This window comes from Marmota flaviventris, chromosome 5, assembly GCF_047511675.1.
Source record: "Marmota flaviventris isolate mMarFla1 chromosome 5, mMarFla1.hap1, whole genome shotgun sequence".
Lineage (NCBI taxonomy): Eukaryota > Metazoa > Chordata > Mammalia > Rodentia > Sciuridae > Marmota > Marmota flaviventris.
The window spans coordinates 142,398,015-142,413,554 of NC_092502.1; the positions used below are offsets into that span (position 1 = coordinate 142,398,015).

The following is a 15,540-nucleotide window of genomic DNA, read 5'->3' on the forward strand; positions in this document are numbered from 1 at the left end:
CTCAAAGGGACATCTGACCCCAAGATGAGAGCAGTTGGTTGAGAGTGGTCTCGCTAAGAATCATGACTTTATGACTTCTCCTGTATGCCAATGATTTGAAGAATGCATGTGACTCACATCAGTGTTCCACCTCCCACTAGCCAGTTAAATGTTAAATGGACCCCTCCTACAAAGGACTCGCTGCTTACAGAGGGTTAAGTTCAGTATTTGTGACTGAGAACCTGACAACAACCAGGTGAAAGCTGAGAATTCAGTTAATAATCCAGGTGTTTTGAAAAGTACAGTTGTTATTACCATATAGTCAAAATACCTGATAAAGTGAATTTTCACCTATCAGCTGACAGTCTGAGGTTACAATCTAAGACAGAGATAGAAAAACAGGATCTATTCTACATAGAATATGCTTTTTAAATTTTATTGTTTAAAGGGCAAAATAAAAGGGAATAATGCACATCCACCCAAGTGAAGTTTCCATTAAATACAAGACTCAAATACTTTGTAATAAAGATCATCCAGCTAAAAACAGAATATTTGATCAGTAAAACAACAACAGCAATTTGACTTTGAGTTTTATTTCAATGGGCACAATTCATTCATTGTCTCTGGGAAAACTAGGCTAGGTCTCGATGGGCAACAGTCACAGTTATTAAGCAAGTAAATACTCCGCCACTTCCATGCCCTCCTTCACTTCTTTATGTCTTCAGTCTCATCTGGCTCTCTCTCTTGATGTTCTCTTTCCCACCTCATTTCTTTTAACTCTTGTCTGTACTTCCGCTCAATGAACCGCTTCTGATGGGCCATCTGGGGAAAGTTATCTGACACAAGGAGATATATTTTATACTTAATAAAGAATGATGCAAACTAACACATACACACAACGTACACTTATATCCATGTATGTAGCTGTGTTTTACTTTTGTTATTCAGAAATAAACAGGAATCTGGATCAGCATTCCCAATTCTAGATTTCAATATCTGAGGTGATGAGTATAAATGGTACCAAAATATACAGAAATGTTAAAACACAGATGTGTGGTTCTGGAATGTTCCCAACCAGATGCTTTAACACTGTTCTCCTGGCAACAAGTGATTTTTGGGGAGAGATTAAAAGACACCATACAACAGAGTGGTCTATTTTTGAAAAGCTCAAACCAAAGCTTCAGACACATAGTGGTAGTATATATCAAGAACTAAAGTTTCTGAAAAAAGTCTAAAGGATCTCGGAAGGACAAAAGGAGGCCATATTCTAAGTCATTATGTTTGGCAATTAATTCTATTTTTAAAGTTTACCAGGAAAGGTCCAAAGCCCATATCTGTAAAAGTAAATCAAGTAGAGAATTTTGATTTGATTAAAGAAAAACATCACTCAGTGGCACAGTTGAAGCTATATTTAGTTTGATACTTGACACTGTGAAACAGTGCTGACACAAGGAAAATCTGGACTAAGATTTGGAAATTTTATAATTCTGTGATCATTTATGGTCTAACTTTTGTGTAGCAATGAAGAAATCAAGTGTAGAACAGAAATAGCCATTTCATATACTTAGTCACATACATGTACTTAAATGACAAGCTTCTCAAAGGAAACGTGTGCCATCTGGTAATGCAGAGGCTCTGCCTGGCCAGCTGAGGGACTGCTGTGGGCAATAGGCTCTTCTTCCTTATGAAGCAGAGCTGAGGGAGAACATGGCCTCTTTGGGCCTGGCAAGTTAAGTTTGTGTGTCTGTGTTTTAAGGGTGAAGCATAATGAGTGACTTTATTTACAGTATATTCCTACATTCTTTTATACAGTGTTCATTCCTTACCCCAGGTTGGAGATGGGTCAGGGAGGTGAAAAAAAAAAAAAAAAAAAGCGACAGGCAGTGATTCAGTAAAGACCTTACAGTGATTTTTTTTTTTTTTTTTAATATTTTGTTTTTAAGGTGTAGTTGGACACAATACCTTTATTTTATTTATTTTCATGTGATGCTGAGAATCAAACCCAGTGCCTCCCATGTGCTGGGCGAGCGCTCTACCACTGAGCCACAACCCCAGCCCCCTTACAGTGATTTTTAAACAAGAAGAACACAACATTTATATCTTAGAAATAAAACAGTAATAAAATCCTCTTCCCTAAATAATACCAAATTGATTTCTTATGTACTATGTAAATCACAGGTTTCAAATATTACAAATACTTTCTAAAAGAATAAATAAAATCCAAGAAGTTAGTTGTAAAACTAACTTCATTTCTATGAAATGAACCCTATTTCTTCAGTATATACTACTGTAAAATTTAATTTGCATTTTTAAAAGAAAATCCCAGTATTGGTAGACTTCAAGAATATGTCCAGATAGCCTTTTTCCCCCTAAGAAGTTATATACTACATACACACACAACAAAAACGTGTATACACATTGCACAGATAGATAAACATTTAAAACCATTCCATCATCTACCCTTACAATCGGAGACTACAGGTATGTACCAATGGGTATACTTTTTTCTGTTTACTACAATCTTAGCATTTCCCTATATCATTAGTCTTCAAAAATATAATTTTAGTGGCTACAAAATATTCCACATTTGGATGTAGCAAGAGTTGGTAAACTACTGCCATAGGTCAAATACAGCCCTTTACCAGTTTTTCTCAATAAAGTTTTATTGGAACACAGATGCATACCTCTTAGTCTGCACACTAATTATATGCCTGTGGGCCACTGTGCCAGAGTTGAGTAATTTTTAAATTCGGTGTAGCCTGTGAAGCCTAAAATATCTGTCCTTTTATGAAAAATGTTTGTCAGTTCCTGGAATATACTATAATTTATTAAGCATTTCCTTAATATTAAACAAAGTTTTTTTTTAAATATTATAAGTCAAGCTATGATTACCATGGTAGGTGAACCCTAGTTCATACTTCAATTAAATCAAATAATTTGTTCAAAGAGTATGAACTTTTTTAAGGACCTGACACATATAGCCAAGTTGCTTTCTAGCAGTTTAAACTAGTCATTCCTACCAGTATGTTTGTGGAGGCCTGTCTCAGAACAGGTGAGCTTTCTGGTACTGTTTAAAGCTAAAATCAATTTAAAAAAAAAAAAAAAGCCTCCAAAGATAACCTCTAACAATTCTGTAACTGGAAAATGGAACCTTAATTTTATTTCAATATGTGATTGTGAATATATATATAATGGGTGAAAAAATTCCCAGCAGATTCAATGTAAAACTCTCAGTGAAGATTCCATGGACATTAGATCTTGGCTGCACTGGCTTCTCCCCCACCCAACTACCTCCCTGCTCTCCCAAACAGGAAGGCACTGTCTGCGGATTACCACTTGGGTCTCAGTCCTCTTGCCTTTCCTGGAATCCTTCCCACAACTGAGTGTCCTGGGCCTCTTCACTCTTGCTTCCTGCAGTTCACTCTCTCCCAACTCTTTTCACTGGGTACTTGCAGCATAACTGAACTACATTATCATGGTGTGCCCACACGTCTGCTTAGAAGAAAAATGGCTCGCACTCAATTTAGAAAAGACCATGCAGTCCCTTCCACGGTCAATTATGTGATTTAAGTTTCTTCAACCCAGGATTTCCACTCTTGAAATCTATCCCATAGAACTGAAAGCACCCATATATAGACATTTATTTTGACAATGATAAACACGTGTACACACGCAGAAACAAAGTATTCGCCACAATAGTAATAATTTAAAAAGCTGAATAAAAGATAGCACATCCATAGTGGGAAATAGTATGCAGTCATTAAGAAAGAATGGAGGGGCTGGAGCTATTGCATAGTGATAGAGTATGCAAGAGGTCCTGGGTTCAATCTCCAGTACTGGAGGGGGGGGGGGGGGGGGGGGCGAAGAAAAGCAGGAAAAAATGGATTGAAGCATTCCCTTTGACTTGAAAGATTTCCCATGATGTATTACTGAGCAAGAATAATGTATCTCATGTAAGATTGTAGTATACAAATATATGCAGAAGCATGTAAATATTCAATTTAATAAAACAATAAGCAAAAACAGAAAAGAAAAATATTCATGTTTATACTTTTACTTCTGTATAAGACTATGGAAGTATAAATATATGGGTGAAAACACAATAACCTCATGTTCACATGAGCTACATGGGCTGAGAGTGGGACTCTAATGCAAAAAAGGAAAATGACAATCAAAATGCACTCTCAGGAATAATTGATTTTTAAGTTATAAGCCCATTTTATACATATCTTATATTTTACTGTACTCTGTTGGAGAATAATTATGAAGAAAACAAGATCACATTTTATCAGTACTTACCATTTTTCTACTTCTTCATTTTTTCTCCATAAAACACTCATTACACTATGAACATATAATTATAGAAAAAGAGATAGGCTTACATTTTTCAAGTGCATCCATTGCTGCTCCCATTTCTGCTTGCTGAATACTATTAAATAAAATAAAGGTGAGATACACTTTAATTTAAAGATTATTTTTTCAAAAACACAAGTTATGGCTATAAATTATTAAGGCTGATTTTCATGTTTGGTGCATAAAATTTCATGTGATTTTTCTATTGTCAAATATTGAATTGTGCAGATAGGAACATACACAAGAGCATGAGAAATGTCTTTTATTTGCATAAAGCCTATTTAAGATACTCATTCTACACTTTTCATATGCAATAAAATGTCTTCCATTTATAATAGGTCTGAAGTATTTCTTGCTTAAGGTTGAATACTCTCAATGTAAAGTTTAAAGAGGAAATAAATAAAATAGAGAAACAAGATATAGATTGGAGGGGTCAAAGAAAAGTGATAATACACGTAATTTTTTTTTAACAAAGATGAGAGCATTTCCACAAAATTCAAATGAGATGTGATAAGAAATCAAAGGTCTAAGGACTATGTCATGCACAACATGGCATATCTTACATGTCTAGCTTGCATTCATGTGTACTCAGACTAAAACTGGATAGAACTGACCTGTGTACCAGCAAAAATGGCTTTCTCTAAGTAAGCAAAGCCCCTTATTTAATGGCATTCCCTGTTTAAGGATGTTTATAAAGTTCAGAGGTTGGCTTGGTGGGGACATTAATCCTTGGGATTCACTTTACTATTATCCTCAAACACTCCACACTCTAAGTTAGCAAGGAGACTATAGGACTTGAAAATACCAAGTAGGGACTTCCTTGCACACAGGACAGTCATTCCATGAAATTTGAAGTATTTGCTTCCCGTACCTTGGTCCTTTCCCACAGCCTATTCTTTCTCCCTTGAAATAAACAGCCACAGTATAGGTTCGAGCATGGGATGGCCCCACTGTCTGCAGAGTCCTAAAGTGAAATAAAAGAACATTAATTATAGAAAAGCACTAATTAATTTCTCTTGCTACTATAAAACTCCAACAAACCCCATGTACTTATTGCCTAGACAAAGGGAGGTAAAAATAACAAGTAACATGAAAATGGTAGAAAAGGGAGAGGGGTGAGTTTTTAATTTGTCAAACTGACCAAATACTGAGAGCTTTTGAAATAGCAAATTTTAAAAATTCTGTACTTCATTTTTATATTTTTCCCAAAGTAATATGAATAGCATCTAAACACTCACAGTGCAGTGCAATATACTTCCAACTGACATCTAAGTGTGCATATTTAAAGTATCATAAAATTTAAAAAGTTCTACTGTGAAAGTTAACAGCTTTAGTCTGGTCACTGTTTTTCAGTGCTAATCACAGCTAAATCCAGCAAACATTCAGGTAATATACCTCAGGTCATGTCTGAGAGGTTTCACATCCTTTATGGATTCTTTCTAATGTCTGATATTTTATCGAAGAGATCAGAAAACATATTTAATTTCTGAAACATCTAAGATCATTTCAAAGGTACATTATAATGCCAAGTACACAACACAATCACCTAAAAACAAAGCTACAGGATTTTAATGAAGTAGTCCAGATTTCAAATACAGTAAATCTGATAACTTCAAGGAAAAGGGAAATTAAAAATAACCAACAAAGATAATGGAATGAATATAGTAATCGTGAAAAAACTATGTAAAACAACCCCATCATCTTGATAACAAAGAACAGACTCATCATGTACTCCTCTGGGGGGTTGGGGGGCATGAGAAGGGAGCACAGCAATTTCCTTTGTATTCCTAAACTCCAAGGGATGAGCGTGCAGTGCTGGCTTCTCCACGGCAGTACTTACTACGGCAATTGTGCCTGGCCTATGAAAAGTTTATCATCCTATTTAGTTTATTGAACCTTAATTATCACTTTGACGAGGAAATGCTTTGAGCCTTTCATATAATACAGCTCAGATATTCATTATGCTTATTAGGCACATATTAAAGTGCCATTTCTAAACATTTGGGCTTCTTTCCCCAATAAATAAAGGAAATGCTGTTTTGTAGTGACAGCTTCTTGGCACAATTCGAGTAGCTTGCTGTGGGGTGACTCAACCTTCTCCTGGACTCAGTTTTGCTTTTAGCAAAAAAACCTATGAACTGTTCTGAGTATTAAATAAAAATATGAAAAAAGATTTAAAATTCCCAACTGCCACTATGTTTCTCCTTGAGTATTCTGAAGCTTGAAAAGTCCAAAGGAGGGCTTTCATTTCATATGGAACACACATACACAAATGTGTGCTTGCAACCACTTCTGCATAGGCAAGGGGTAAAACAGCTCTGAAAATATATTTTTAAACATCCCTAAAATCACATATCAACAATACTTTAGGATGAGACCTATATACTTGGATAATCCCTTCAGTTTATAATTCCTCTTTATATCACCTTCTGAATCAACATATAAGTGTCACAAGACGATTACTTGTCTTCAGAGTCAAACCTACTATCATCACAACTGGTGGATGTGGTAAGTGACCCATTACTTACCTTAATTGCTCTTGAATGACTTTTGGCTATTACTCAGAGTGAAAAGATACTCAAAAGTATAAGGCTGCTTTTGATATAAATTCTAAGAAAGAAGCTTTTAATATCTGAGTAACCCAGCAGCAGAGAACAACTGCCCTGCTTCTCACAGTGACCACTGGGGGAGGCAACCTATCTGTTAGGTGACAGAGACAGAAGCCAATAGGCATTCAAGGGCAAGAACAGAAAAGTACCCAAATACTGCTACAAATAAGCACCCAGGATCTTCTAATTTAGATGCAGAAGTTGTGCTAGGCTGTGTTTCTAGATTAGAAGAAATAAGAAGACAAATATAAAAATGTACATAAGAACAATTCTTATTTTGATCTTGTAATTTTAGTATGTCTTCCTGCCATGCAGCAGTACAGAGAATTTCAGAGCTGGGAGAAGGCACAGAGATAAATGAGAGATAAATCATCCATAAATGATTTTAGGGATGTTTAAAAAATGATTTTAGGGATGTTTAAAAAATGTATTTTCAATGCTGTTTTACCCCTTGCCTATGCAAATACATGGTTCCATCTTACTGCCAAGATGGAGAGGCCCAAGGAGTTTCTCTGCTGGGCCCAGTGCCTCACCAACAGTCAGTATGCCTTGATCCTGGGCTCTCGTCATGATCAGCCCATTCATTAGTTTTCCCTCAAAGCACATGAAGATCAGCTAAGCATACTGGTCCAATGGTCTACAAGCAACGAGTACTTACTTGTACAGGGGAATGTCTGGCTCTTTCCCTTCTGTCCTAAGTGTCAAGCAGCACTGCTGTAGCTGGGATTTGGGGTCATTCCAATCTTGATTCAAAATGAACTCCTGTGGTAAGTTCCCAAAACGCATTTAGTAAAGGGTTCTGGAATCACCAGAAACAAAGTATACCACACATTTAAACTTCATATGAGCTTACTTTTAATCGTGGAAAGAAACAGACATTCATGAAAGTATGAACGTATTCCAAATCCTTATCAATGTACAGTGCTGCAATAAATGCTGGAAAAAAAATAAAAACAAATATTCACTGCAATTTATCAAAAAGAGCAAAAGACCTAGACTTTTAAGCAACATATTAATAAAGTTTTCACCTTCCAGGCCCTTTCTATTTCAGCATAACCATTTCATCTTTCCTTAAAATTCTAATCTTTATCACTAATATTAGCAGCAGCATCATAGATGTGTTATTAAGATGCAAAATCACATAGTAACAAAGGCCAAATTGCAGTTAGCTAAGGGCTAAATAAAAGACACACAAAATGCTGCTGTACAGCAGGGAAAAAAGGGTACCTGAGTCCACAACCACATTATATCTAACAAATCAAAATGCAGCTTGAAGAACAACATATTCAGAATGTGTAACATAACATATCAGAATAAACACATTCTTGAGGCCTACTACTCCCATATTAATCTTCAGATCATCTATGTAAGAGTCCCACGTTAAAATTTCATGAACAGAAGACGACAATTTTTAAAGATCTAATCTGCCCACATTAAGAAAAATTTAGTTCTGGGCTTAATGACAACATAACTATATATACAATTTTGCATTAATAAATGGTGAACTACTAAATATAGATAGATAAACAAACATTGGTTACAAAGATGATGCAATTAAAAAGGAACTTTAACCACGTAGACAAACAGTAGATTTAAAACAAACAACAGAAAAAACAAAAAAGAAAAAAAGAAAAAGAAAAAAATAGCTTTCATTGAGCTAAAAAGAAAAATGCTCTTGATTTCTCAACTAAATTTTTATATAATCTTAATCTTTCAGTTACTTTTATTCAGTTGAAAAATAATTCCTTAAATTGCCTTTGTACTTTTTAAATAATCTGGTTTTCTACATACTTTAATATTTGTATATAATTGCAATTGACAAAAATATTATAACAACAACAACAAAATTCTAAGGCCTGCAATGGTCCACTTCCTTTGAGATAATATCTGAAAAAATTATTTATGTAATCCTTTAGTTAGCGACAATGGAATTATTTAGAATGCAACTACACCATATCAGAAACTGCAAAGTAGAACTGTGAGCTCACTCAAAATAATCAATGAAAATTTTCGTCTTTTGTGGACAACCTATCCCTTTTTCTGGGCCACTTTATGAAGGTTGCTGTGTGGCAAAAAGCTATGATTCACAATGACCAATCTTTACATCTGTTATTGTGTCACATAAAGAGATATGATGGCTGAGAGAGGGAGGACTATAGGGGAAACTACCACTGAACAGAGAGATTAAATGTAAATGCATTATTCACATCTTAATTTCAAATCATTTTCTTTCAAACAAGCTTTGATGAAAAGCATAAACAAACAAACAAAAACTAAAAGAGAAAAGAGGTTTCTTTAGCCAAAAGGTATAAATGAGGAGGATAAAAATTGGTCAACTTGACTTAAACTTTGAACTGCAGGTTAAGAGAAAAACTTTACCCTGTAGGACTCACATTCTAAAAGGTCCGCCAAGGTCTTGGTCCTCAGCGCCACAGGCCTCTTGGTTTTGTCATTAGTTATGGCATACTCCTGCATGCCCAGCTCCTCCGCCACCTTGGCTTGAGTTCTGTTATTCACCAGAGAACTTCGCAGCAACTGGTCAGAAGGAATTGGAGCACATAAAGAAATCACTTCGCTTTTCGTCTAGGGCTTGCTCATATGTTCGGCCGAACCAGCCCTGAGAACATCTCATGACAGGAACACCGGGTCTCCATCCTCAACCATTTCCCTTGGATGATGTGGAATATTCCATATGTTCTCTGCTTCTCCTGCATAACCCTTTCTGTTCTGCTACCTGGATTTTACTTAACACTTAGTTTTTTTACTTGTTTAGTAGCAGTGGGGTAGGGTTGGGGATATGCTATAATATGACAGAAGGTCAATAATTTCTATCAAGTTTAATGCTATTAAATAAGGAAGGATTAAAAATTTTTAAAAATCATTTTTCTTAAGTATTATGTACATCCAATAAAATATACCCCCTTTGAGGGAACAATTAGATCAATTTTGAAAATCTTATACATTTCCACTGCCCCAATTCCCTGTACCCCTAGGAATTCAATGCTCCCCCAACCAGCAGGCAAACAGCCTACTTTCTGTCACTGTACATTGGTCTTAAGGAAGGTTTCCTAAAAGTCTAAAACAAACATCAAATTTCAGGGCACAGATCTTAATTTTGATATTATAGGATTTAGAGAAATTATGTTTTAGTAAGTAATATTGAAAAGATTTAAATTATTTATGTACATTTTTCCTTTTATTATTATTTTAAAGATTTATGCTATCTGAATCTCAGTTTTCATACTTTGATCCTTTATCTTTAATCAATTAAAATTTTCATATTTCAATTTCAGGAATTCAAAACAAAAATTTCTACTAAGAATTTCAGACAGGTAAGAGTCCTCTAAAAACTATCCAAGGTAATATTAGATACCACCTAAAAATTATGCAACCAAGCTGTTACAGAGGTATCCACAAAACAACCTGGTTTAACACTCACTAGGAGAGAGGTGGGGAGGGAACCTAGGAGAAGGTGGGTAGATACAAAGATGGCAACTCCCCAAACAAAAACTGAATTATGCCCAATCTCCAGGATTTGGGGAAATAATGAACCTAAAACTACAATGCTTCCTACGATAAATATAACAAATTCTTGGTCTCTTGAAGAAACCTTCCTGAACACAGAGCAAGAGCAGGAAGCAGCTGGGTGGTGCTGGTGTCATGCCCTCCACTGTTCCGCGTCACACTTTGTTTATTAGATGCAAGTTTTATGCTCTATGGCTCAAAAGTGTCAACAGAGCTTATGAAAATCAAGATTTATTCTCAATGCTTGATATTGAATCCTTCACAATAGATAAATAAGAAACAATATGTTCTTAATTTGTCTGACAATGATTCATGAAGCAGAAATACAGCTTGATCTTCATAAGCCATGCTTGTTGTTGAATTTTAGACTATAACTCTTTGCCTGTCTCTGCTCCCTTCCTCCTATTTCCCCCTTAACTCCATCTTTTCTTCAATAGAGTGTTTCATTAAAATTAATGTCCATGCCAGAATTCAAAATTAAAAAGGACAAGTACAACCAAACATGGTGGCACACCCCTGTAATACCAGCTACTCAGAAGACTGAGGCAGGAGAATAGCAAGTTCACTGCTAGGATGGGCAACTTGACACCTTGTCTCAAAATTTTAAAAGGGCTGGGCTGGTGATGTAGCTCATGGTAGTGTTCCTGAGTTCAATTCCCAGTACCACAATTTTTTACAAAAAGGCCAAGCATATAATGTTCATAGAAGACCCCAACAATAAGGAGACTACAGTCCAATATCTTATAATTACAGAAGACTTGGGCTGGAAGTGATGTATCTTTTTTGGATTAGATTTCAAATTGGAGGGGGAGGGTTCTCAAAGCAGAAGCCATGGGGGAACAGGAATCCTATTTTGGGAATACAGTTGTGCTAACCAAAGGGGGTCCTCTCTGAACATATGCTTTTGATGAGGGAAGAAGACTCCATAGGCTGCTTATATGGAGTGTTCCTGCCTCAGAACCAACTACTCCAGTGTACACATGAGCTCATGCAAGGGACGAAACACCACTGGTTACTGGGCCCCAGCTGCCACCTTCCAGTGCCAGGGTTCCTGGTTCATTGTTGTATAGTAACACTGTCTGACAGTGAAGGAGGAAAGCAGTGAGGATGAAACAGAAGTGCTTCCAGTTTTACTTAACACAGGCCCTGACAGGTCTTAAAGTAGCAGGGTGGCTAGCAGAAATTGAGATCTCTAAGTTCCTGCCAAAACCCAGAGCCTGAACCAAATGTCAGTGGGGGAGAAGGAAGCTATTAATCTTCCATATTTTTGTAGTCAGTTTAAATTTGGAAAGTAAGTTGAAAAGAGATAAGAAAGACCTTGCTCTTCACCTAAATAAGAAAGTCCAAATAGTGCTTCTTAAAATTTCATCCTTTCCTTTTTTGAACTCTGCTTCAGAATGAATCTGCCAGTTGCCAAAGAGTGGGATGGAGGCAGGGATGGTAAGCAAGGAAAAAAATCCTTCTGAGGTTATGGCGATTCAGTGTTCCAGTAGCGGGGGCTGATTATACACAAGGCTCTGTGCTGAAAGCCACAGAACCTGAGAGGCTCAACAACATCCTATTACTGCCCTCAGGAACAGACAGTTCCTCTGGAAGCCACATGCAAACTGGCTGCTGCAATGCACTGTGGTGGCTTCAGTGTCAGCACAGAGACCACAGGTAAATGCAGGTGCTCCTCCTGGCCTTCCAGAAAGCTGAGTAGAGGCATTTCAGGGGCTCATCCACCTGGCTGTCATATCCAATGCCTACCTTCTTCCAGGAATCAAGGAATCAGAATTTATGGGGCTGTAAGCTGGACATGTGCCTTTTGAAAAAATTCATGTAGATAGACCGTGATGAATGCAGAATCAGAAAAAGCCCAAGAGGCTAGTGAGAGAAGGGTGGAGAAGAGTTTTCCAAGAAGAGAAACTGCTACAGAAAAAGCAAGGGGTCAAGATGCAGCTAGATGACTACCGGGTAGAACTGGAGGAGAAATCAGAGACAAATGAGGGAGAGCTGAGATAGGTGAGCTGCCAGGTGGTGTGAAGTCTATACTCTCCTATAGAGGATGAGGAATCCACAAAGGGGGCAGTGGAAATGCAATCTGTTTATTTCAGAACAACTGTAGTGGATCAATATGAATGAATAAGACATTATATGGAAAACCTACAGATGTTGATGCTATAAATTATTATTTTACAAAGAGAACATATCTGCTTTTTAGTTTTAGTAGAAATCTAGAAAATAAACATTAAGCGACTTAGCACAAGAGTTATCATACTGTAAACAATGCCTTGTGTTAGATATTCATAGTAAAAAAAAAAAAGCACAAGGGTTCAAACTGTGACTCTAGCATGTCATAGCTAAGTGACTCATAAAATTACTAAATATCTCTGGACCTCAATTTCCTCATCTACAAAATGGAGAAATTAGTACCCATCTCACAGGTTAGACTGAGTGAACATGCAATCTAATCATAGTTACTAGCTTGTGATAAACACACCTGCCTGATATGTTAGCTATGGTTATCCGCAATAGCATCATCACCATTGGGAAAGATTTGCTTGCTCTTCAGAAATGGGAAAAGGGTTCTAGACAGTTCAAGGAATTCCCGTGAATTTGTTTTCAGTGCTAAATGTTTTAGATAGGCATTCCCTCATTGTCTTCAATACTCTTGATTTTATCAAGTGTTTATCTATCCCTAAATTAAACAAACAAACTCTGAACAGTTTAATTTGAAATTGCTAGAAACAATGCAGAAAACTATAGTTAAGCTCTCTGTAAACCTGAGAAAAGGTCTGCTGATTTTTGGTGCAATGTCAGGGACCAGTGTAAACAACTCAAATCTCAAATTCAGGTTTTGAGAATCCTACATGTTTCCTATTCTCTCAGCATAGCCGCCTTTTATAATTACTTAACTCAAACTTAAGTTTCCATGAGAACAAATATATATTTATTAAGTCAAATACACACACACACACACACACACACACACACATTCTTCCTTTAACTTCCCTATTCACTCTTGATTCTAAAGATTCTAAGCCATAGGACACGAGCTACCAGAGAGGGCCACCTAGTGTAAAATAAGTAGACTGTGATTTATTATTTTGAGGGCTTTAATAGAAGAACATGGGGTGAAAGCAGAATATACTATTAAAAGTGACAGTGATATGCCACATAGGTCTATTATACCAAGAGTGGTAGCCAGATGGTCTACATTTCCCATGATAATTAAAGAAAAGATAGTCAAATGCTAGCAGGCAGAATGCAGGTCAGATACAAAGGCCAAATTATCTCAGTGATGGAGAAATCCCCAAGCAGGAGGCAGGGAATCTATCTTCTTGAAGAGATCTTTGAGATAAGATCCCTGTTTGTCTGGATGATTTACACACAGAGCAGTCTAGAGAGAGCAAGTCAGGATTAAATCACTGGTTCTTAAACGTTTTATTTGTAACCCTTGCTCTCTTTCTCATTATCCCAAATCATTCCTCTAAAATTAAACAAAAAAATCCCACATATTCATCTTGCCAGTGCATGCCACCATAGTGAACAGTTCTTGCATACAGCAGGCATGCAGATGAGCAACACTTCTTTAGCTTGGCAGCAGAGAAGAGAGATACAGATAATACTCCTATGGCTGAAAATTTCCACACATAACAGGACAGGCATTCTGGCCTCAGTAATACTTTTTCGAGACATTCTCATTATTTACACTGACTCTACTGGGAAGGCTTACCCCCAAAAACAAGAACTTCAGGTTTGAAACAGAACTTCTTCCCTCCATGCTCCCATTCAAGCTTCTTATGCTAGAACAATTGTGTAAGCCTAACATTCCTTCTGGAGTATTTTCAAGGGAAAATACCCAACTTCCAGAACAATGTGTTTTTCCCCATCAGCATTCAAAATGTGAAAAACATGATTACATCTGCGCAACTGTCCTTATTCCTTGCAAAACAAGTGTGTAAGGGAATGGCTCAATGCTACTGATGCCTTCCAAAACGAATTCCTGCAGTTGTGTGTCCTTCAATCAAAGTAATGAATAATTTGCCACACTCCTCCCAACACTATGCAACTATGAGATGTAATCCAATGCACATTTTAAATGAGTTTTAATGCTTAGATAATCCCACATATTCAATTTCTTCCCTTATACATAAAGCAATATGACACTTCCCTCCAGAGCCACTTCCTCTTCCCTCTCAATATGACTTAGGTGCCTACAAAACTCTTAGTTCTTCACCAAGTATGTATAGAAAGCCTACCATGTGACAGCACTACAGAACAGAGATGAACGAAAACATGCTCTCAAAGAACTTCTGGTCTGGCGCCATCGGCAGAATGTTTAAGTGCCGGAAAGGAAAAGAACACAGATATCTGACACAGAATGGTGTAAGGTCATTGGGGAGGAGGAGTTTTCCCTGTGTCCAGAAGCCATACCAGAGCTCATGTGTAAAGGAAGAGTAGAGATACCAGCAAGGGTGAGAAGCAAAGTAGCTTCTGGGTAGGAGAACCATACAAACTGAGACAAAGAACATGTGACATGAGGTTGGGCAGGTGGGCAAGGCCAGATGCCTTGCTCAATCTACAGTCACTTTCTGCAAAGCAACCAAAGAACATTAAGCTGGGATATAAAGATCATTTGTTCAAAGTCAACCTCCTAAGCACTGGTATACTAGGAATTCCCCAGAAAATCAGGATGAAGAAAATGGACAAATACCCAGGCCTTTTTGGAGTTTACACTTTGGTGGGCAAAGACAGACAATTAACTGTAAACCATACACTTGGTACTAAGGATAAAATGGAGATGAGATTCCAGGCTGAGGAAGGGTGCTAGAGACAAAAGAGGTTGCTTGGGTTAAAGAAGGCCTCATTGAGGCAATGACTTTGGACAGACTCCTGAAGGAGAAGAGGGGTCTGGATACATAAATTCTCTGGAAAAGGATACTGTTACCCCACGAACCAGCAGAGTAAAGGCCCCAAAGCAAGGGCTTCCTTAGTGTTCTGCAAGACCCCCCTGGGGCAATATGAAGAGTCTAGGAGACAGTCAGAAAGCAGCAGGGAGCCATGTTATTCAATGTACCTATAATAGCAT

At 37.1% G+C, this 15,540-nt stretch overlaps 1 protein-coding gene across 5 annotated transcripts in view; it reads right to left on the minus strand.

Annotated features, from left to right (window-relative positions):
* Positions 1-556: 556 nt before the first annotated feature.
* Positions 557-15,540, minus strand: part of Drosha (drosha ribonuclease III) — a 118,703-nt gene continuing 103,719 nt past the window's right edge. For all 5 annotated transcript variants that reach the window (XM_071612633.1, XM_027936245.2, XM_027936244.2 and 2 more), the window contains 6 exons: positions 9,335-9,476; positions 7,795-7,877; positions 7,600-7,703; positions 5,204-5,296; positions 4,362-4,408; positions 557-815 (listed from right to left, as the gene is read on the minus strand). In XM_071612633.1, coding sequence (XP_071468734.1) covers positions 685-815; positions 4,362-4,408; positions 5,204-5,296; positions 7,600-7,703; positions 7,795-7,877; positions 9,335-9,476 — 600 coding nt within the window. In that variant the 3' untranslated portion in view covers positions 557-684. The remainder of the gene's footprint in view (positions 816-4,361; positions 4,409-5,203; positions 5,297-7,599; positions 7,704-7,794; positions 7,878-9,334; positions 9,477-15,540) is intronic.